Source organism: Artemia sp. Qi Xiang Cuo, chromosome 17, assembly GCF_049724085.1.
Source record: "Artemia sp. Qi Xiang Cuo chromosome 17, ASM4972408v1, whole genome shotgun sequence".
In the NCBI taxonomy this organism is placed as follows: domain Eukaryota; kingdom Metazoa; phylum Arthropoda; class Branchiopoda; order Anostraca; family Artemiidae; genus Artemia; species Artemia sp. Qi Xiang Cuo.
Window position 1 is genome coordinate 16,123,891 of NC_142810.1, and position 24,080 is coordinate 16,147,970.

Genomic DNA, 24,080 nt, shown 5'->3' on the forward strand with positions numbered 1-24,080 from the left:
AGAGTTCGGAGAGAAAATCCTAACTGAGTCGAAACGTCCCTTAAAAGGCATAAATGCATCAAATTGACAACACTGGCAGATGATTCTAAGAATAATAAATGTAGAAATACCTCTGAGGTGTAAGATTTTAAGAGGAAGAAAAGTACCCATACCTCTCTCGGCTGCTGGTTCAGGTACAATACAGTTACATAAAAGTGTCTCACTGTCTTCCGCAAAATAGGTACAGATAGGCACAGGAATGGATCGAAGGTCGAAGAGTGCTTCAAACAGTTTGGACAAGATAGCGCTGATCGAAACTGAGCCTGAAATAAAGGAAAAGTTGCCTCCAATATCTTGAAAGAAATAATTTAAAGGCCATAGAAACATTCCCACAAGATAATTAGACATGCTCGTAGCCAAAACCAAACATGAATATAAACAATGTAGAAATATACTATCAATAATAATACAATATTATATAAAATATAACATGACACGTTGATACACCACATCCAGATATTTAAACAAACACAGTCTTAATTTATGATAATTATACATTGTTCCGAATCTACCCGCTATTAAGCGCTTGGATTCTTTTATATTCTTTTTACCTTTTTCTCGTACTTTCTTTTTTCTTCTCTATGTTCCATTTTTTCATTATGTTTATACATAATGGTAGTTGACCATTGAATCATTATTGTTTAATTCAATATTGGATTTCTCTAAGCCTCTCGAACTCAACTTTTTGCTGGGAAAAAAACATTTATTTCCCTGTGTATTTTAGTTATGTTTCTACCTTTCCCTTTTTCATTGTATTCGATTTACTATGTTCTAATAAAGTTTCTGATTCTTACAATGCAGCAAAAGTACTTATTTTGAGAACATGCAAATTCCTTACCAGACTGGTTCAATAGATAACTCCCCCTATAAAAACCTGAATTAAAACGTAAAACAATTTTTGTGCATTATTAACCCCTCTATCCCTCTACCCCATCCACCATTCCCTTATTTTTTCGTCTACTCCGATAGTACTTATATTTTCGAACAAAAGTAAATATTATGAACGTATTAGTATTATTGTTTAAGGCGGTAAAAACAGTTTAAAATTTAAAAAATATCTTATATAAGAAACGTATAAGAAACTGACATCTATCTGCGGTCTAAAATCAAAAATAGAGCTTACAACTAGTAACAAATTCTTAACCGAAACATTTACACAAGAAACCTTTAAAAATATCTTACTACTAACAACACCACAATACAAGTAACAACACACTCCAGCACCAAGCCGCCTGAGGCCAACACAGCTACACACGCTCCTCCTCCATCCCAATCTATTCAAAGTCTCTCTCTCTTAACATTCTCCCAAGAAGTTCCGATTTCCATTAGATCTTTCCTTACGACCTCTTCCCACCCCATTCGGGGATGACCTGCTTTTTGTTTGGCCCTAGATGGTTGGCCAAAAAGGATGATCTTTGGCAATATTTCATCCTTCATCCACAGAACGTGAGGTTAGGTAAAGATACCTTACCCCTTGGCGGTCCTGGCCTCTCTTGCGCCCGGAGCAAAGTCTTGATTAGCCCCACCCCCCTGTTTCCAAAAAATTTACAGGTCAAATTTTAACAAAACATTTATTTATTAACGGAATTTGGATACTAAATATCATAAAACATTTAAATTAATTAAATTAGGCCTACTTACTTTTATTATTAAGGAATGATGATGAAGATATGGGGAAAATAAAAATCTCGGATTCAATTAGCTTATAGACTACTTACTACCAACTGTACCCTCTACTTTATTTTCATAAAAATAGAATCTGAAAAATTACAAAATGAATATAACCGTCACATTATTTATTTAAAGTTTTGCGCCCCTAAATTTTCCACGCCCAGTGCAAGTACCCTTTTTACCCCCCCCCCCCCCCTAAAACTGCCTCTGACTTTACTTCACTCTAAATATCTAATAGCCTATATTAACCAGATAATCGATCAATTAAAAAAAAATGAAACTGGATTTGCAGTCATAAATTCTACTTTTAATTAAGAAAATTATTTAAAAACCTTGGGAAACGCTTCATCTGCAAGTTTTTCTCTAAATAGTGATCAAATTGCATGGAAGTCAAGAGAAAAAGCTAAATACTACGAATCGAAGAGAAAAAGAAACTGTTTCCCTATAATTCCATGGTAAGAAGTCGGCTTTCATTTTATTGGTTTACATCTGTGACGTATATTCGTACGCCAACAGCATTATTTCTGATTTCTGGAGGGACAAACGGCCCCGTCCTTTTAAAACCTGATTGGTAAAAAAAAAAACTTGTGGATTTTAAGCCAATAAAAGAACGCAAAGTTAAATCCATTTCGGTTGCAGTGTTCCTTATACGTGCTCTCTTTGTTTCTCCATGCTAAGAACAATCAACAAAACAAAAACAGTGCTGTCCCATCAAAAAAATTAAGTTACAATCAGAAAAAAAGCTTACCAAATCTCAGCCCAATTCTAAAATTCTAAAAGAGTTTTAATTAAATTCTTTTAACAGATTTATCTGTGTTGTCCAATGAAGATTTTCCATGAAAAAAAAAACGTTCAAATATTTATAACACAAATCAATACTTTAGTACTGACACTTTGACCCTTAAATATTTGGTGTTTTGTTGACTTGAGAACATACTATTTCAGAAAATAGTATTTTATGTTGTACGAGGCGTGTTTTCTAATTAAGGTCCGTTTTATTGTAGACGCGAGTAGTTTGCACACATACCGCTAAGAGCGTTTCGTCGTGTACCAGCATGTCTGAGGAAGAACTGTGCTCAGCTTCAGCTGTGTAGCTAACCTGTATGGTTCTGTTTTGTGTTTTCAAAATGTTTAAGAATATCAAGTCGCCCGCCATGTTTGAGGTTCGCTCAGTGATACGGTTTTTATCAGCAAGGAACTTGTCTCCTTCAGAAATTCATCAACAAATTTGTGAAGTGCACAGTGATACTGTTACGAGCGAAGGCAAAGGGCGTAATTGGGTACGAGAATTCAAAGATGGCCGTGACAACGTCCATGATGAGGTCCGCTCTGGTCGCCCTTCTTTGATTACAGACGATTTGGTGGTTTCAGCTGGAGTGAGGATTCGTGAGAACGGGCGTTTCACAATAATAAGTCTATCAAATGAGTTTCCTGAGGTTTCAAGGTCAGTACTTTACAATATTGCTTCTCAAAACCTACAGTTTAGGAAACTGTGTTCCCGTTGGGTCTCAAAACTCCTAACAGAGGACCACAAAAACGAAAGACTTGAATGTGTGATGAAGTTCTTGAATCATTATCACGAAGAGGGTGACACATTCTTGAATGAGATAGTAACTGGAGATAAAACATGGGTTTCGCATATCACGCCCGAATCGAAGCAACAGAGCATGGAATGGGAACGCATACACTCTCCTGTAAAGCTGAAGGCCAAACAAACTCTGTTCCAGCACAAAATCATGGCGTCGGTGTTTTGGGATAGGTACGGTGTTTTGTTGGTCGACTTTATGCAGCGAGATACCACTATCAATGCAGAAGAATACGACCAAACCATCAGAAAGCTATGCAGAGCGATTCAAAACAAAAGACGTGACATGATGACAAAGAGAATTGCCCTCCTTCATGACAATACAACACCTCATACTGCAGGTCAGACCCGCAATTTGTTGGACGGTTTTGGCTGAGAGGCTTTAGACCACTCACCCTACAGTCCTAATCTAGCGCCGAGCGGTTACCATCTGTTTCTCCACCCCAAACAACAGCTCAGTGGCAACCATTACAATGATGATGACGACGTGAAAATGGCAATACACTCTTAATTATCGGAGCAGGCAGCAAGCTTTTATGAAGAGGGTATTTTAAAATTGGTTGAGAAAGTGTTTGAATAAACTTGGCAACTATGTCAAAAAATAGATTAAAATGTGTGCTTTCTGAAAATAAAATTTGCTTTTGAAATAATCTTTCGTTGTGTACTTATGTTCAAACGGACCTCACTTAAAAAACATCTCTTGTAATTACGATCCAATTAACACCGTGACAAAACCTCAACTATAATTTAGTTCGCTTTGGCTAACCAGTCTTATCACAGTAATTTACTTAAGGTCCCAAAGAATATAAGCTTGATTGTGACTGGCGATATACATATATATACATATATATATATATATATATATATATATATATATATATATATATATATATATATATATATATATATATATATATATATATATATATATATATATATATATATATATATATATATATATATATATCTATATATATATATATATATATATATATATATATATATATATATATATATATATATATATATATATATATATATATATATATATATATATATATATATATATATATATATATATATATATATATATATATATATATATATATATATATATATATATATATATATATATATATATATATATATATATATATATATATATATATATATATATATATATATATATATATATATATATATATATATATATGCTAAAGGGTCCTAGAGCGGGTTTTAGGGAAGAATCAACCACCCCCATCCCCTGTGTTGATGTGGAAAAAAGACGATACCTGAAAATGTCTCTGGATGAAACTGGCATTGCAACGTAGATGATTTCGAAGGGTTTCAGCAGCCACCTCTTCATCAGATCTTCCAAAAGTATTCTAAAAGAAGAATGATAAACTAGTCAAGTTGAATATCAAAACAACAGAGAAAAAGACGTATATAGAAAAACTCAGAAGGTACCGTAAAAGTCAATATGTTCGCTTGTTGGTTTTCCAAGAAATTATGGAATAAAGTATACCATTTTGCAACAGAAGTACAAAAATTTTATAGTTGCACAAATCTATTTCATAGGCAAACAACAGAAACCATAGATGCTCTCATTATTCCTATATTACAATTGCCATTAGGGTAGGCTATGCCAGGTACGTACAACAGTTCTTTCCAAAGGGGAGCAGGATTGACAACCAACCCCCCCCCTCCTAAAAACAACAACAGGGAAACCATATATAAAATACACGAGGATCGGACGAAATATGGGCACTTGGGAAAAGGCAGGGGCCCAGAAATCCCTAACCTGCATGCCTACCATGGCTATAAACATTTTTTTTATCCTTCAGAGAACAAGGCAAGTTTGGTCAGATATTTTAATTGCGAGGTAATTTATACAAATAGTAGATTTTTTGCGGGGGGAGGGGTTGGGGGGGATGCCATTCAGTTCATTTACTTTTTTTAATTCGGTAATGTATACCATCCGGAGCAAGCAAAATAAGCAATTGCACACATTTCGATAAGTTATCAACTAAGGGACAAGTTATCACCCAAACGGCCGATTGCAAAGGGAAAGGACAGGCTATTGTGACAAAATAACAGAAAATATAACATGTGGAAAGCCCAGATTAGCCTAATGCAATGAGTCAAAACACAAATTGCTTTCATGCAACAACATTAACGGAAAATTTTTAAGAGAAAGGGTGAAATCTAAGTTTGGTCACAGTTTCAATAGAACTTTCAATGGAAGATTGAAAACAAGTGTTTTTTTAAATTAAAGTGTAAATGATAATCCTAAGAAATCATATTATAATTTGGCATACTGGCACTCCAGAAGGCCTATTTCTCAGAGCAGAAACGAGAAACTGAGGCCTAAGGCTTAATCACCTGCAAAATACGGAGAAAGACATGATACTAACCTACAATTTATTATAAAATAGCAGAATGCAGGACACTCGCACTTATGTCAAGGAGGGGGGGGGTGAACTTGTAAACGCAAATTATATGATCGTTCAATTATTTAGACACCATAAGAAATTATTGCGGCAATCGTAAAAACATCATGAATTATGGAGGAGCACAAGGGCTTGAGCCCCATCCTTTCTGACAGCTAGAAGCGCCTTCTAGCTTCAATAAAATCAGACAATACGAAAGAAGTAAAGTTAAAGAAGTGAATATACAAAACAAAGAAGGAGTGAAAAACCACAGCGGAAAAATCAGGAGTTACCAGCAAAATTTCCCTTGAAGAATTAGTCCAAGCGAGCCACTACTAAATGCAAGCACATCCTACTACTTAAGCTTAAGGTATATTTCAAGTAGTAACAGGGTAAGTAGTAACACTTAATAAAGAAGTGAGTTTTATCTGTTACTTTTAAATAATTTCAATTTTTTTGCTTCTCAATTTTTTTTTTTTTTTTGCTTCTCAAGTAGCCGCTAAACTGTGGTTGTTACTATATATATATATATATATATATATATATATATATATATATATATATATATATATATATATATATATATATATATATATATATATATATGTATATATATATATATGTATATATATATATATATGTATATATATATATATATATGTATATATATATTAAAAAAAAATTTTAAATCTCTTTTTGAGCTTTTGCTGGGTGACCTTACATTTACTTATAAAAACGGCTAGCATAAATTAAAAGTTTGCAAAAAAACTGAATCCTGTAAAAAATTATTTTGGGATAGGAGTCAAAATGCCCTTAAGATTGTCTTGGCAGACATTCAGAAAACTCTGGGAGACTTAGACCTAAAATCAGATTTTTGGTGGCTCTAGACTCTACCCGCATAAATCTTCATTTTAGTGGTGATACATATCCAGGGCTGTTTCCTTAAAGATAAATTAGGGGGTTGGAGCATGCGGACCTAATATACTTTCGTCCATAGGTGTACAAAGCCAAAACGGTTGTTACAAATGCTTTCCCGACCAAATTCAAGAGGTATGATCTGTTTAAAACCGGTTTTTCCATGTGTACTCTAAGATAGTCAGCTTAGCCTGGGTGAGATAAACTATTATGCAGGCATATTTTAATTAAATAATCAATATATAGAGTTGATTAGGTTAGGTATTTGATATGATGCGTTCTGGACGGCCTGCTTTCCATAATTCTCGGTTGTAGTTTCCATAATTGTGTTACTATTTTCATAAAGTATTACATTTTCATCATATATAGGCATATCTCATTATGATTAACCTAACTTCACTTCTTGAGTATGGTCGGGATAACACGTAAATACCATCTACAACTACTGGGGGGAGGATTGGAAAAATCTTGAGGGGAGCCTCTAATCCTGGACGATACAAACAAAATACATCCATGAGTCTCTACACGGTCAAAACTATTAAAGAATAACCACAGAGCAGTTTCAGGGGGATCCTCCTCGCCCATAGATCACCGGATTTTGTACATATCGGCGTATTTTTTTCCCAATAGCTTTTTCCCCCGGATGATCCTAAAGGAGGGATTGGCCCCCTATGTCCCTATTTTCCGGCATACCAACTATACATGCACTGAGTGATTCAATTCTTTAGAAGGGATGAGGCGGGACGCTTCAATAAGAACGTTTTATTATTGTCTCCCTAAGAGAGATCTTTTAACTAATATTACACAGATCGCTCATGAAAGTCCTCTTGTTTCCTAGTACAGCCATCATTCAAATTCAAATCTTTAAACCAATCTTCAATAATTCATTTTCATTCATTCTTGATTACTCAGTTTTTGCGACGCAAAAGCTGAGCACCAGGTGCGCATTTAGAATTGTTTAACATGCAAGCCATATCAGATAGGGAGGATAAACAACACTAAATACTAAAAACGTTTATCGCTAATATAATTTACAACTTCATTATAATATCCACGCAAAGTTCAAAATGCGTATATATATATATATATATATATATATATATATAACAGGTAGATCTAAAGGCCAGAACAAAATTTGCACTTTACTGAAAAAAATACAAATGAATGTGCATTGTCAGTTTAACATATATATACTAGTATTTAGTAATCAAAATGTTAAAATTATTTGATTTATTAAAGTTATAAAAGTAAAAACATTTATATTTTTTTCAGTAAAGTGCAAATTTTGTTCTGGCCTTGGGAAGGCATAGGGGTTTTGCGCCCAACTTATGTTAATTTCTGGTCGTTTTGAGTTTGACTCGGTTATTTATTTTAATTTCTGTTCGTTTTGGGTTTCACTTATTTATCGATGCTGATTTGTGGTAGTTTCGAGCTTGGTGGATTATTTGATTTTATTTTTGCTCATTTTTGTTTAATGGAGTTCTTTACTTTTCTTTGAATAACCTATTTTGTGGAAAGTTTTTTTAATTAATTTCTGTTCGCTTTATATTGACATAGTCTTTTCGGGGAAAAAGAAAATAACACTTTAGATCTTTTCGTTTTTTAAGACTTTATAGTTTGGCCTGCTATTTGTATGCTGGAGAAATTTTTTTAGCAATTTTTAACAACATACACCATTTTAAAAATCTGGACACAAATAGTACTGTTTGACTTAGTTTCATACCTCCTCTAGTTGACCTGAAATGGAAAACTTGATACCATTCGCAAAAAAATCTGTTTACTCTCTTTTATTGCTTGGATACACTTACACTATTTTGATTTGGTTAAATTTTAAGAGCAGAAGTAGCCTCGAAAGATTGAACATAATACCCTCAGTCGTTCTTGAGATACTGCTGAGACGCTTTATTGGGAATTAGCATTGCCACAGCGTATTTTGATTTAATCTTAAGGCAAAATTTAGTTTTAAACATAATGAGCGAATGGGAGGGTGGGAGTGGAAGGGGGATTAGTTGCCCTCCAATCACTTTCAACTATTAAAAAGGGCATCAGCCCTTTCTATTTTCAATTAAATGAGCCCCTTTCGAAGTTCCCTTGACAACTCCTTCGATACGAAGTGCCATGGTCTAAACGACAACAACAACAACAAAAAATATTACTAATCACTTTCGACTATTAAAAAGGGCACTAGCCCTTTGCATTTCAAATCAAATGAACCCTTTTCTGAAGATTCTATGACAACGTCTTCTATAAAAAACCTTATATGCCCCCCCTTGCCCTGAGTATCCTCCTCAAAAACATATTTTCTATCTGTAAATTAACTACGCTCAACAAAATGGCTATCTCGAAATTTTTATTGTATGTGTTTGGGGGAATGATTGGCGTAGGGGGGGGGGGGGCTAGTTGCGCTCCAATCACTTTCGACTATTAAAAGGGGCACTAGCCCGTTGAATTTCCAATCAAATGAGCTTTTTTTGAAGTTTCTACGACAACGCCTTTTATAAAAACATTATATGCCCCCTGGGCGTAACTTAAAACCCTTGCACTGAGGGTTGTGGGGGAGTGTCCTCCTCAAAAATATATTTTCTATCTGGAAATCAACCACGCTGAACAAAATGGCTATCTCAAAACTTTGATTTGATGTGTTTGGGTGAATGATGGACGTGGGGGGGGGGCTAGTTTCACTCCAATTACTTTCAACTATTAAAAAGGGCACTATCCCTTTTGATTTCCGATTAAATGAGCCCCTTTCGAAGTTTCTATGACAACGCCTTCTATAAAAACCTTATAAACCCTAGGATATAACTTAAAACCCTTGCCCTAAGGCTTGTTGGGGAGTGTCCTCCTCAAAAACGTATTTTGTATCTGGAAATCAACTACGCTGAACAAAAAGGCTATCTAAAAATTTTAATTGGATGTGTTTCGGAGAATAATGGGCACGGGGCAGGGGCTAGTTCCCCCAATCACTTTTGACTATTAAAAAGAGAACTAGCCCTTTGAATTTCCAACCAAATGAGCCCCTTTTAAAGTTTCTATGACAACACCTTCTATGAAAACCTTACATACCCCAGGATATAACTTAAAACCCTTGCCCTGAGGGTTGTTGGGGAGTGTCCTCCTCAAAAATGTATTTTCTATCTGGAAATTAACTATGCTGAACAAAATGGCTATCTCAAAATTTTAATTGGATGTCTTTGGGGGAATGATGGGCGTGGGGGGGGGGGGGCTAGTTGCCCTCCAATCACTTTCGACTATTAAAAAGGGAATAGCCCTTTGATTTTCCAATCGAATGAGCCTGTTTTGAAGTTTCTACGACAACGTCTTCTATAAAAACCTTATATGCCCCCAGGGCATAACTTAAAACCCTTGCCCTGAGGGATGTGGGGGGGGGGGGGTTATCCTCCTCGAAAACATAATTTCTATCAGGAAATCAACTATGCTGAACAAAATGGCTATCTCAAAATTTTGATTGGACGTGTTTGGGGCAATTATGGGCGTGGGGGGACTAGTTGCCCTCCAATCACTTGCGACTATTAAAAGGGCACTAGCCACTCCAATTTGCAATCGAATGAGCCCTTTTCAAACTTTCTACGACAACTCCTTCGATACGAAGTGCCCGGGTGTGGAGAAAAAAAAAAACTAAAACAACACATTGTGCCCACATCGTTCTTTACTTAGGCAGCGCTAGCGCGCTGCCTATGATTCTCATTGTCACTTGTCTTCCAACTGTAGACAATGCGAACTTCTTGATGTCATAGTGGCACCATAGGTTTGATACAACCACCCTGGGAAAAGGCTAATTCCTCCTTAGAGTTGTCACCTATTTAGATTGTTCTTGTGGCCAGAAATGTCAATATGCCAGTTTTAAAAAGAAAAAAAAAACTATACAACCACTCTTGGAATAATAAGAATTCCTCCTTAGAGTTGTCACCTATTTAGATTGTCCTTGTGGCCAGAGATGTTAATATGCCAATTTTAAGGAAAAATCTATAAGGATGTAAGTACATAATAATTACTCAATAATTTTTTTTTTTAGCACAATCTAACAATACGATGTTTTGTTGGCAGTTGTCAGGGCTTCCTTCCATACAGCGTTACATGTCCGTCGTTTATTTTCAAGAGGTAGCAGAAATTTTAAGCATTTTAAGCAGAAATTTTAAAGAAATTGTCTTTTAACACGAGAAAACGCCATGTACAACATACTATGATTAAAAACAGGAGTACAGAGGTCGTCACCAACAATTTCAAGTTTTTGGCCTTGTGACTTATGTACAGTCATGGAAAATAAAGGTCGAATTTGAAATTTATGTCGTTGAACAATACATCCAAGTTGACCTTTAATAGAGTCAAGCATAACTCAAGAAATGTGAACTTTGTTTCCTAATTTTTTCCCAGCAATTACATTCACCGTAATTATGTTGTTATATAATTCAGTAACAATAAGACGGGTTCCATTACATATTCCTCCTAAAATATCTAAGTTACGCAAAAGCATAACTATTGTATTTTTTATTGTTAGCCTAAGTAATGGGGTGGTAAATCTGCAATATCAATTGGATTGATGAATTCTCGAGTGAATTCAATACCTCCTTGCTCTTGATCTTTTATTAAATCATGACTTTTTTTAAGATTTGTATTCTCCTGGTAGGCGATCTACAATTTTCGCATTTATTTTACTAACTTCTTTGTTGAATTCTTGCTAAAAATTCTTGCTGTCTGGGTCTAAGCCAGCTTAAATACTTTGAGTAGATTTGAGAAGCTATGTTAATCCTCGGCCTGCTAGTGGCAGTTCTAGACTTGAGAATGAGAGGGAGCAGCCTCCCCCCAGTTTTTCTGACATTAAATTCCTTTTGTTTTATACTTTTATGCTCCTATTAAGGTACTTAATTGACAAAAAGGTATTCTTGTATACATTCCCCCCCCCCCGTTTATGAGGCCTAAAACCCGTTTTTGCGTCCTGCACTGCTTCTGGGACCATTGCTTTGCCTGAGGCCATAATAATTTCAATGATTTAAAGAATATAAAAATTGCAGTCTGGAATGTTACAATGTTAAAAAAAACGTCTATCGTATCGACATACTGACAGACGAATTCAGATGTTTCGAACTGGACTTAATAGGAGTTTCAGAAACTCATATCCAGGGGTATGGAATATTAAATTCGGTGATCTAGAACTTATTTACTCAGGCTGGAAGGATGGGGTGCGTTGGCAGGGAGTAGAGTTCATGATGAACAAAGAAACTGCCAAGTCTTCTTAAGGTTTAGAAGGTATTAATAGTAGAATGCCAGTCGCTCATTTTATGACCAAAATGTACAGGGTATCATTCATAGTAATATATGCTCCTGTAGAACCAAATGATAGAGATACTAGTGACTCAGATAAATTTTATTTATACTTACAGGAGTAAATAGACACAAGGTAAAAACATGAGTCTTTATTAAATACTTTTATTGCCCAGGTCAATAGAAATAGGGTTAAATATAATCCTATCCTAGGTAAATTTGGTCTAGAAAAAGAAAACAGTACCATAATGATTACAGACTGCTGTGATTTTGTATGTCTAATAATCTAGTTATAACCAATATAGTATTTGGTCATAAAATGGCCCATAAGTTAATATGGTATTCACACAATGTTAAGACAGCTAACCTTATTGATTATGTTATTGCAAGCCGAAGACTAGCAGGATCAATACAAGATATTACTGTATATAGGAATGTTGTTATTGATGTTCAAAGTAAAGCTCACTATCTAGTAGTGTCTAGGGTTAATTTAAAGCTGAAATTTAGGAAGGGTAACTACCTTCCAGGAAGTTATGATGTTGGTAGAATCCAGGATGAGAATTTAAGAGGAACGTTCCAAGAACAGTTGAATATTAAACTCGAGAGTTCAAAACTTGACAATATAGAAGATAGATGGAATAATTTCATGAAAATAATTTGTGAAGTCGTTGATGGTATCTTAGGGAAGAAAGTAAGGATGCACCTTGGAATACTAGTGAACTGCTTTATGTTAAATAGAGAGGAGGGGCCTGTACAAGAATTATCTGAGCAATAGATCATACGAAAATAAGAGGAACGTGAGTTAAGACATTAAATTCACAGATGAATTTAGACATTAATTCACATTAATATATGAATTAAGGAGATATGAAGTGGATTCCATAGATAAAATTGCCAAAGATCTGGAAGATACAGCCAGATGTCATAGTAGTAAAATATTGCACTGGTATGTTAATAAATTGAGAGGGAATAGTCTGTCTGAACTTGTCCTAGTTAAAGATAGGAACAAGGCCACAATTAGAGAGAAGGAAACAGTTAGAGAGATGGTCAAAACATTTTGAGAATGTGCTAAACCATGACAAAGTTACAGGAAAGATGTAAAAGAATCTCTTCCTTCACATCCTTCACCTTGGATGTGAAGGAAGATTTATTTTATGAGGAAGAATTAGTGATAATAATAAATAGATAAGAAAATAATAAGGTCCCAGATTCTGATAATATTTTTTTTTCTTTTTTAATATGGTGATTGTGAGGTCAGAGATAATATGAATATGATTTTTAAAAAGGGGACGTAACTGGCGATTTCAGTAAAACTTTAACTAAACCCCTCCATAAGAAAGGTGATAAGAGAGAGTATGTTGATTATAAAGGCATTTGCTTGGTTTCTTTAGGAAGCAAATTACTTAGTATGATAATACTTTTTAGACTTAAGACATTCTGTAGATGCAATTTTAAGAGAAGAACAGAGTGATTTCAGGAAGGGTAGAGGATATGTTGACCAAGTTTTACTCTTAGATTAATAATTGAGAAGTGCATGAGCCATCAAACAGCTTTAGTTCTCAATTTTAAAGATTATAAGGAAGCATCTGATCCAGCTGACAGAAGAACTTTTGCAAAGGTCCTACCCTTGTATGGTAGCTGGTTTCATATTAATTAAGGAGTTAAGCAGGTATGTGTTCCATCCCCATTTATATGATCATTTTGATGTGCTTTGTCCTTAGGAGCACAGCAAACTATCCTAGACTTAGATTGTGCTAATGATTTAAGCATTCTAGACGAAAATTTTAGCAAAATAGATGAACTTTCAGAGGTTTTACGATTTCAGGGTGCAAGAAAAGGTTTGAAAATTATTGTCAAGAAGACTGAGTTGTTAAGACTAAAAAAATGAAGGTGAAGAGGTGATATTGGGTAACGAGATGATTGATCAAGCAAACAGCTTCAATTACCTAGGTAGTTATTAGTAAAGACTGTGGGTGCTGTGAAGATGTTAAAAGTAGAATAGCCAAGTCCCAGGGTGTATTTTCACAGTTGAAAAAAGCTTGGAAGAGTAGGAAGGAGTCTGCAAACCAGGATTAGAATATTGGACACTACAGTGATGACATTGCTCAAGTATGGTTCTGAAGCGCAAAAACTCCAAAAAACAAAAACGAAAAGTTGCTAGATGTTTTTGAGATATATTGCCTATTGATTGTTTTGGGTACCCAACTGACTGACCATATCTCAAATAGTAAGTTATATGAAAATGTAGTTCAATTACGTTTTCTAGGCATGAAGGATGACAGATTGCCATAGATTGTCCTTGTCAGATTGTCAAAGATTGACCTTGTTAGGGCTAAACAAAAATTGGATCATTCTCAAATGGTGTGGGAAGATGCCATAAGTAAGGATTTAAGGGAAACGAGAACTTCTTTGTATGGTATAAAGAGGGAGGCTTTGAATAGATTGGGATGGAGGAGGAGCATGCATAGCTATATTGGCCTCAGGCAGCTTGGTGCTGCTGTGACTTGTTAGTACTAGTAGTATTAGAAAGCTTTTATTTGACACACACTAGTAGATAATAATGCACTTGGAGTAACTAATATAAATAAATACTCATGCACAAAAAAAAACTTCATATTTTAGAACTAAATCAAGGATCCTGAAATTCATACTTATGGGATGAAGTATTTTGTTTCTGGATCAGGTCTTGTTCATTTTGTATTTTGCTTTTGGGCGTTTTGTAATTTGTTTTTTTTAGTGATTTCCTTGTTTTGATGTATTTTGTATATGCACCATGGGCTATGCACCATTGCCATAGTCATAGGCATATGATTTCATGTGAGTATTTTTGTCTCCTCTGGCTAAGCTTATTGGTATCAATACCACTGTTTATTTAATTCAAAGTGATTCTGTCTTTTTAGCTGAATGTTTGACAAGCTTCATTTACAAGCCATGGCAAAATACATGGGCATCATGCTGTGTCTCACCTTAAAAATGATTACCATAACCCTCTCCCCCAAAAATACCTCTATAAGTGTGTTCAATAATGCATAAATTTTCGCCCAATTCTGGCATTAAATTACATAAAAGCTTACACATGGGAATTTTAAAAATCCTTACTTTAATTTTTATTTTTATGCTGAAACAAAGTTGACATGTGTTTTTATAGCAGATTTAAAATTGTAGTGCATCATGTTGTGCTCCACCTCAAAACCCCACTAACCCAAAAGTCCCTCCCCCTAAACATTGGTGTTACATATGTGTTTAACCTTTTCAGCATAACACCACCAAACTAGCTGTAAATTACATAAAATCTTAGATAATATCAGTTTAAAGGCCTTACTTTGATTTTCTTATATTTTGTCTTTGTGGCAGAGTTGAGATCTTCATGGACTTTGTCTAAAAGCCACATCAAAAATTCCTGGGCATCATGTTGTGCCCCACCCCGAAAATGATTACCATGCTTTTCAACAGTCTGTTTAAACTCCAATGACAACTGAGAATCTTGCTTTGCTATCCACAAACTTTTCACTAAACTTGCTAGACATTCAGTCAACTCCCCTTTGGTACCAAAATCAAGTTTGGTAGGTAACAGTGATTTCTTTCTGTGACAAAGGTCATTCTTATAATTATCCATCACAAGATATTTTGCCATTAAATCTGTGTGACTTAAACACTGCACAATAGAATTGATGAAACATGTATTTCCATGATTTTTCAACCCAATGACTGCTGGGATTCTCTCTGGTAAGACAGTTTCAATGGTCTCAAAATCAGGCTGGTCATCATAGTTGGCAAAGGACTTATCAACTGCATCTTGAAGATATTCTTGGTAGGTTTGGCCCTGGGATTTGGGAATAATGAAGTCTCTGAATGATTTTTTTCGTCTAAAGGCTTTAGATCCATTAGAAAAGGCATCTTCGATTTTTCCAACTTCTTTAGCTATTCTTTTCTGCTCTTTGCGATCTTGGTGTTTCTTAATCCGTGAAGCAAATAATGGGTGTCTGGGTAAAGTAAAAGCCCCAAGACTCCATCCAGAGTTCAAAATACTTTCATCATTTGCATCTCCCATTCTGAAAAGAAAACAAATAAGACTTCTGAAAAGAAATTCTGAAAAGAAAACAAAAAATAATCACTAAAAATGTTTTGTAATAAATGCAATAAAACATACTGTTGACACCAAACAATGAACATTTTCTTCATTCTTCAGACCCATTTTGAACAGAAAATAATTAAGTATGACTGCAAAAATAATTAACTTACATGTTGGAACTTTATATAAACAAAGCAGTGATGCTATTAAAGAAAAAAACTACTAAAGAAGTAACATCAAAATTTTGTAACCAAAATCACCCAAAAGGTTTCAACAAATACTATTTTTTCAACACAGTGGCATATTCAGGATTAATTGGGGCAGTTGCCTAGCATTAATGTTAAAAAAAAATCTTAAATGAGTCTTGCCAGCAATAAGAATGATCCCTGTAGATGCCAGTAAGTAATGATAAAGACTGCTCATTGGAGCAGATCAAACCAGTCAATAAAAGGGATAAACAATTTGGGCAAATCCCTTGTCTCTCCCAGCCATTCTTGCTAGTAATGCCTCTACCTACAGGGACGTTCCCCTCCCATAGACTAAGAATATTTTGTAAGAACTTCTCCAAATACACCATCCATTTTTTTCCAGAAACCTTTGGCTTTTTTATGTGCCCATTTATGCCTGGTTTCCAAAAGATCTTATCTTCTTTTCAGGACATAACAATTAATTGACACAAAAGAGACAGATAGGCTACACTAATCAATTCAGCAGGACAATCTGATCTTAAGATTGTATATAACTCTGCTGCACTGATCTTTGTCAACTGCTGGGTTGAAGGCTTCAATATTAGGATACTTGACATCATTCCAGGCAAGTGACTTCAAGAGACTAAATACTTAGTGGGGGGAGACTATTTTGCAGCCAGACATTAGCACACTTCAAGTAGAGCTTCTGGGTACCCTCCTGTTCTTAAGTTGCTGTTTACCTGGAATATGTTAAGAACACTATCCTAGTCACAGACTAATTTACGCATTATTGATACAACTTCTTTTCTTGAATTGGTATGCAATAGGTGGTATGTTGAGTTTATGGAGCTGGAACATAGAACATGGCAGATATTAGAAATCCTTCATGCATATTGTTAATTGTTGTTGCAGATACCAGGACATACTGATCACAATCATTAACTGGAGTACCAATGCATATTGCAAATTCTAAATTTGGTCAAATTAGGCCTTTAAGAAGCTTGGTAAATATGGCTGACAATCTACTGCAGAATATTGTTCAGATTATGCCAAGGGTTTGGCTGACCCTGGCTTCTATAGAGTATGTGTGTAAATTAAACTTAGCTTTTTGTCAATAAAAACTTCCAAACCTTTTTTGTTGAGGCTGCTTATGAGTGGTTGCTTAAACCATCATTAGATTCCATATGGCACTGGTACTGAGGATTATGATAATTCCCATTATCTACTATCGTCAAGAGCAGAAGACTAAGACAGGTCAGCCATTTTACAAGGTTTAATACCTGACAAACCACTCCTTCTATTTGAACCACCTTTCCACTAAACATGGGTGGAACTGGGATTAGTCATGGATTCAAATCATCTATGTTAAAACAAAACATCAAAAAAAGTGGCACAATATGGCACAAAAATCTTTAGTAAAATTAACAGCCTGTACCTTGTCTCAAGTACAAGTTAGGTTAACACAATAAAGTGGAATACTATTATTTTATCAAACATTTCAGCTGAATAGCTGAATTTTACCTACACCCAGACTGAAAGAGTTTAGCAACAGTCATTCAATAAGTAAGAAGACAAATTGCTGTAGCTCAGAAACGATTTCTTTAATCTATTTAAGACTTTGGCTACTTCTTAACACAGTCAACATTTAACAACATGTATGTACCTCTTCAATCATTGTCTAATCATACTCATCCATTCTTGTGGATTCTATGGATTGGGACTCCTAATTTTACATGCATTACTAATTTTTTCCATTCTACAAAGCAATAATTTCTCATAAGCTTGTTTTCCAGCCACCAATTCAGGAACCACTCCCCATTCATATTAATTGTTTTCCAAGCTTGGACTTGGCCATGGAAGAGTCCTTCAGACAAAAACTTCTTCTTTACTTCTTGTTTTTCATCCAGTATGAAAGAGCAAATGCTTAAAGGTAAATTTAAAAATATGTTTTGTTTTCAGTAAAATGTAAATGCTGTGCTAACCATGAGATTGCTTTTGGGGCATTAGATCTACTCCTGTTTGTGGTAATTTCTTTTTGTTAGACATGATCAAGGATTGTAATTTCAGTTCATTTTGGTATTCATCAATAGTGATTTCTGTGCATTTTGAGTTTGAGCTATCACTAGAATTAATTTCTTCTTGCCTTTGGTTTAATTTAGCTCTTTACTTTTATTTAATAATAATAATAATAATATAATGCAAAACAAATAGGCCACAGGGCCTCTACAAAAATCTAATTGAAAAAAATTGTAGGCACTTTCACTGTAGTATTTGTCCAGTTCCAGCTTGAACAAATTTAATGAGTTGGCATTGATGACTTCAAAGGGGAGCTTGTTCCAGTGTTGTTTTACTTGGTTCTTGAACACCCAATGGCCAATGTCTTTTTGGAACCTCTTCTCTTGAAGCTTGAGGCTGTGACCACGAAGGTTCGTGTGGCTGAAGCTGAGAACATTGGTAGCCTGGATGTTTTCGTAGGAGGCGTAGCTAAGCCTGTATACCTCAATGAGGTCTCCTCAGTGCAGTCAATAAGCTAGTGAAGGAAGTTTGAGCTTGTGGAGCCTATCTTTGTAGGATAAATTTCTCAAAGTGAGACAGAACTTTGTTATTTGTCTTTGAACTTCTTCAAGAGCTTTGATTTCTTTGTTGTAAAAGGGACGTGTAGTGCAATGACCATATTCAAGGATTGGCTGTACCAAATCTTTGTAGAGAAGGCAAAGGATCTTATCATTTTCAAAAGTGAAGTTGCACCTAAAAACTCCTGCAACACAATTTGCTTTCCCAATAATGCTGTTGTAAGGGGCCTGGAAGTTGAGGTTGCTGTCAATGACTACTTCCAAGTTACGCTTCTCCTGGAAAGATGGGATTTGTAAGTTTACTAATCTATATCCATAGTGGATAGGCTAGTAGGTTTTTTTCTCATTAGATTATGACTTTTGTTATTATTGATTACTACCAGCAGCTTGAACACTATACTATTAAGCTGGTCGAGGTCCTCTTGCAGAGACTGTGCATTGGCAACAGTTTTGATTACTTTATACAGCTTGGTGTCATCTGCATACAGTATAATCTCAGAGTTGATTCCTTCTACTAGATCATTGAGATACAGGTTAAATAAGAGAGGGCCAAGGACCAAGCCCTGGGGAACACTGCTGATTACCTCTACTTCAAGTGTGCTCAAAACTCCATCTACTGATACTGTTTGAGACCTTCCAATAAGAAACTGTTCGATCCAATCAACTATGGCTCCCAGACCTAGGTTGCAGAGTTTATATAAGCAGCGACAATGAGGTACTTTGTCAAAGGCCTTTTTAAGGTCTATGATGACAATGACTTGATCACCTTTATCTGCATGCATTTTCTAGTTTTCAACCACCATAAGAAGCTGTGACTCTGCAGACCATCTCTTCAAGAACCCAAATTGCTTGCTAGTGATTATCTTTCTTTTGCTCATGTGCTCAAGGATGTGATCAGATATGATAGATTCCAGTATTTTGCAGGTTATGCAGGTTAGACTGATCAGGTGGTAATTTACAGGATCTTGGCGGTTTCCCTTTTTGTGCAATGGTATCACCATTGCCTTTTTCCAGATACTAGGGAGTTCATTCGACTGTAAGGATTTTTGAAAAGTCATCAGTAGGGGCTCTGCAATTAGATCTGTGGTTTCTTTTAACACTCTGGGATGAAGTCCATTTGGACCTGGCAATTTGCTTATCCCTAGCTCTTTGAGTTTCTTCAGGACCACCTGTGGGTCTATCTTGACTCTGGGTGTTTGGTCAGAGACTATGGTTTGCAAGGTTTGATAAACTTTTTTTTGGGGGGGGGGGAGGGTTTTTAAATTAACTTGCTTGTTTTTAATTTATAATGTTTCTTTTTATTGCTTAATAAAAAGGGCGTTTGTTTTATTTGGATTTATTTGCTTAAGAATTAGAATTTTAGCTTGCTATTCATATTTTGGACAACATATTAGTTAGGGTTAGTCAATTTTCCCAAATCAAGTGAAAATGACAGTAAAAACTGAAAAATGAGCCATTTGGTACCATGAAAGCACTATATAGTACTATAAAGATGCTTTATAGTACTATAAAGGTAAATATATGCTAAACAAAACTCATCTGACTCTGCTGATGCTTAAATTATGTAGACTCATCTTAGTTTTAACAAGATTTTTGAAGAAAATAAATTTCACCTGGGGGCAAACTGGGGTCGGGGGGACGGGGGGTGCAAACCAAGGTCTGGAAGGGGCAGCTGACCCCCCCTGCCCCATAGAAAATTATGCCCCTGTCTATTTCATGCATTAGGAGGATAGGGCTGGGATTGTCACTATAGGTGTAGAAACTCTTGCAACCTATTTAGAAAGAGTGCTTGATGGGAAATCAAATGATGCTAGGCTACTTTGTAGTTGTCATTGTAGTTGTTTCACAGTAAAATTCTAGAAAAGTTACTTACTTTTTGCTATCTTGGTAAGGTTAGAAAACTTTCAGTAATAAATCTAAGCCAAAAACATATTCAGGGGAGATGTTGCCAAGCTACAATGTTAATGACTATCATCTTGTCTCAAGTGGAGAGAGACTTTGGGGGTCATAGGGACATCCACCACATGGCTAATATGGGAGTAAAGTTCATTTGTGATGCAAATGGATGTTATATTTAGATTGAGGATGCAATTCTAGGTATATATTTACACATTAAGGGGGTGGGGTATATATTCTGTCAATATAGCCTACAGGCTCTAAGAAATTCATGAATTTCTTAGAAAAACTGGGAAAACAAGGAAAGAAGTGATGATAAAGGCTCTCCCCCTGCAAAATGTGCTAACTAGGATTATTCTACATATTATGGAGTAAGAATAGTTTTTTTAATATGTTTCCTTTTGTCCAGCTGGACTCTTAGGCTTAAAATACTGGTTGGCCAGTTGGCTAATTTAAAGATTTGTATATACTGTTAAGTTAGCCATCTGGTGGTATCCCAGGGGCATAGTTGATAAAGAATTAAAGTTCACTATGCACACACAGACAGCTGTAGCCAAAGCACCCTTGGCATTATAAAAAGAACTTTACCCCCCCCCCCTAATGTGCAAATATACACCCAGAATTGTTGACAGCAAAGTTTTGAATTGCAAAATTCAGTGCTATTTGTGTCAATGGCATTTGAAAAACTTGAAACAGTAGCCTATGAAAATGGTTTGAATTGAATTACTTAATAAATGAAGTTAGAATTGTTATAAATAAGTATTTTTGAAATATATTACTCTTGAACAACTTATTTATTAACTAGTGATATGTTTTTAACCACTTTTCAATAACTTAACTAGTGTTGATAACTTCTTTGTATGGTTACAAAAAATGTAATAGGCCTAGGGCCTACCTTTGGGGCCCCTCAAGATGCAATTTGCAACAGAAGCAGTTATTGTATTATGAAACAGCATAAAAAAGGCATCAAATGACATTGTAACTTTCATCCTAGCTAAATTATAGTTCCACCTGGAAATTTACCCTTCCCTGGACATGCTTTAGTTTGTAGATTCATCCCTTAAAGTTTCATTCCCCTAACCTAGGCCCAACCACTTTCCACAATAGTGAAGCTTTTAGAATTGTCTAGAATCCTACCTTGGTCCAGAAAAGGAAGCTGCATCAAGATTTCAATTTCTTTTTCAAGTAAAACCTCATTTTTTTGTGCTGGTAGGCCTAGGCTATCTTATTAAACAAGACGTCTAAAAATAATTTTCTACCCTAAGCTACTTCAGACAGCTAGGACAATACAATCTATATCCGCTGTTCTAAGCTAAGAAAAAACAATTAGCTTCTCACTTTTCTACAATACAGCTTGAGTCATAAAACAATCTTCCTTTTTTCACATTCTCCACCCAACTGAAACAACTAATCGTCCAGTTCTTCTAAAACTATTTAAATTTGATATATGCTACTATTGCTATCTATGGTATTTTTATTATAGGATGTCTTGCTTCTTTTGCCCAGTTCTTTCGACAGGTTTTCACAGAGAAAGAAAAACGAATAAATGCCGAATTTTGTAGAACTTCGAAGTCAGATTTTACTATTGATTTGGATACATTCTAACTTTCGGAATATAGTAAATGAAATAAATTGTAAAATCAGTGGGAATCTGGTCTTAATTCTTTTTTCTATCTTTATGTTGGTTTATGAATTTTGGCTCAAAGTCATGGAACAGCTAATTGAAGCCAGAATCTAAAAAATTTTGGGGTCGGATTTCCTGTCAACCTGGAGTCACGTCCTTCAGATTTGAATTATCTTAAAACTGGTGAAAAAAAATAAACCAACGCTGTTTCGTCTATGCGTCTTATCTGTCTCATGCTGTCTTTTGGCGATTTTCTTCGAAATCGAAGAAAATCGCCAAAAGACAGCATATTTTGCATAAATAAATTTTAAAATAAATTTTCTTGTGAAATATTATCGCATTTAATCAGCAGTTGTACCGAACCAATCCTGCTCAATTCATCCTCAGGGCTATACTGTAGTGTTTATCTTCCCAATAGTATAGTGCAGACGGTTTGATATCATTCTATTATCACTTCTTGTTGCAGTTTTGTTTTTGTTTAAAGCTTTGTCCAATAGGTAATGATTGCAAGTCCTCCAAAAAAAAAGTTTCATCAAATCCTACTACAAATGCCAATGAAAGTGAGACCCATCCTGGCTGGTAAAGCACTCTTTCTCAATGTTCAAATGATAGCTCCAATTCTGAGAAGAGGGCAATGATAAGAGTAGGGGCTAAAGTCACCATAGCTGATGATAATGGGTTTCAAGAGGTCCTCTCTAGAAGCTCTAAAAAAAGGAAAAAAATCTCCCCAATCAAAAGCATTTCTCCTCTCCCTGCCCAAGATCCTCCCTCCAGAAACTTAGGAATTTACCTTAAAATTACTCCTACTACTTCCTTTGAAATAAAAAAGATTACTGCAATAAGAGTTGCAATTTTCAAATTGATAAAATCAATGTTCTCTCTTAATATTAACCGTGATGGATCTCTGCTAATAGCTGTCCAAGATCAGAAATCAGCAGACACAATAATTACCCAAAAATTCTTTCTGAATACCCTATTTAATGCATCTAAATGGAACCCAAAACAATCACCAACAAAGATAGTAGTTTATAATATTCCCTCCGAGATATCCATTCAGGAGTTAAAAGAAGGGATCTTAGATAGGGCTGGCAACTCAATCCAAGTTGAAGACGTTACCCAACTTGGCAAACCTAACTCTAATGGCCTAAAAACTAGTAGATCCTTCTTATTCACACTGGAGGAAAAAATTAGCATCACAGAAAAGTTATTCCTATTTGGGCAAATCAAACCACACAAAGAATACAAACCTTAGCCTATCCAGTGTCAAAAGTGTCTCAAACTGGGACACACAACAAACAAATGCAATGAAATTCTACTAGAGTGTAGTAATTGTAAAGCATACCATCCTAAAGAGTTGACAACTTGCAACAACACTCAGCCTACATGTATCAATTGCAAAGGCCCACATGAATCTACAAATAAATCACTTTGACCTGCAGATAAGAAAAGAGCTCTAACACCCCAAATAGCAACAGAGAAGGCCATCCCATACCCCTTTGCAGCAATGGAAGCAAATGCTCCACAACAATACCAAATAAAGCCCTTTATGAACCTAATCGCCAACCTCCAGTCAATCACCCCCAATGCCTCCCGTCCCCCGTATAAAACACCATCTTCTAGGCCCCCTAGCTCACATCCCTATCAGAAGGAATCACCAAGTCAACAAGTATCCTTGTCCGGTGAGATGAGGTCAGCCCGGACCCCCCCCCCTCCCAAGAAGAAACAAACCAGAAACACTACCATGAATTATTTCCTGAACTGACAAACAGGATGAACAACCAAACATGCAATCCCCAAATATATGCTTA

At 35.5% G+C, this 24,080-nt stretch overlaps 1 protein-coding gene across 1 annotated transcript in view; it reads right to left on the bottom strand.

The window, feature by feature from the left end:
* The window catches only part of LOC148941951 (ubiquitin carboxyl-terminal hydrolase 43-like), an 84,679-nt gene extending 62,620 nt beyond the window's left edge, over positions 1–22,059 (bottom strand). Inside the window, exons 1-4 of the mRNA XM_089102988.1 lie at positions 21,987–22,059; positions 15,242–15,971; positions 4,588–4,680; positions 153–302 (exon numbers count right to left, since the gene is read on the bottom strand). Of these exons, the coding sequence (XP_088959114.1) occupies positions 153–302; positions 4,588–4,680; positions 15,242–15,970 (972 nt within the window). The 5' untranslated portion in view covers position 15,971; positions 21,987–22,059. The remainder of the gene's footprint in view (positions 1–152; positions 303–4,587; positions 4,681–15,241; positions 15,972–21,986) is intronic.
* Positions 22,060–24,080: the final 2,021 nt, after the last annotated feature.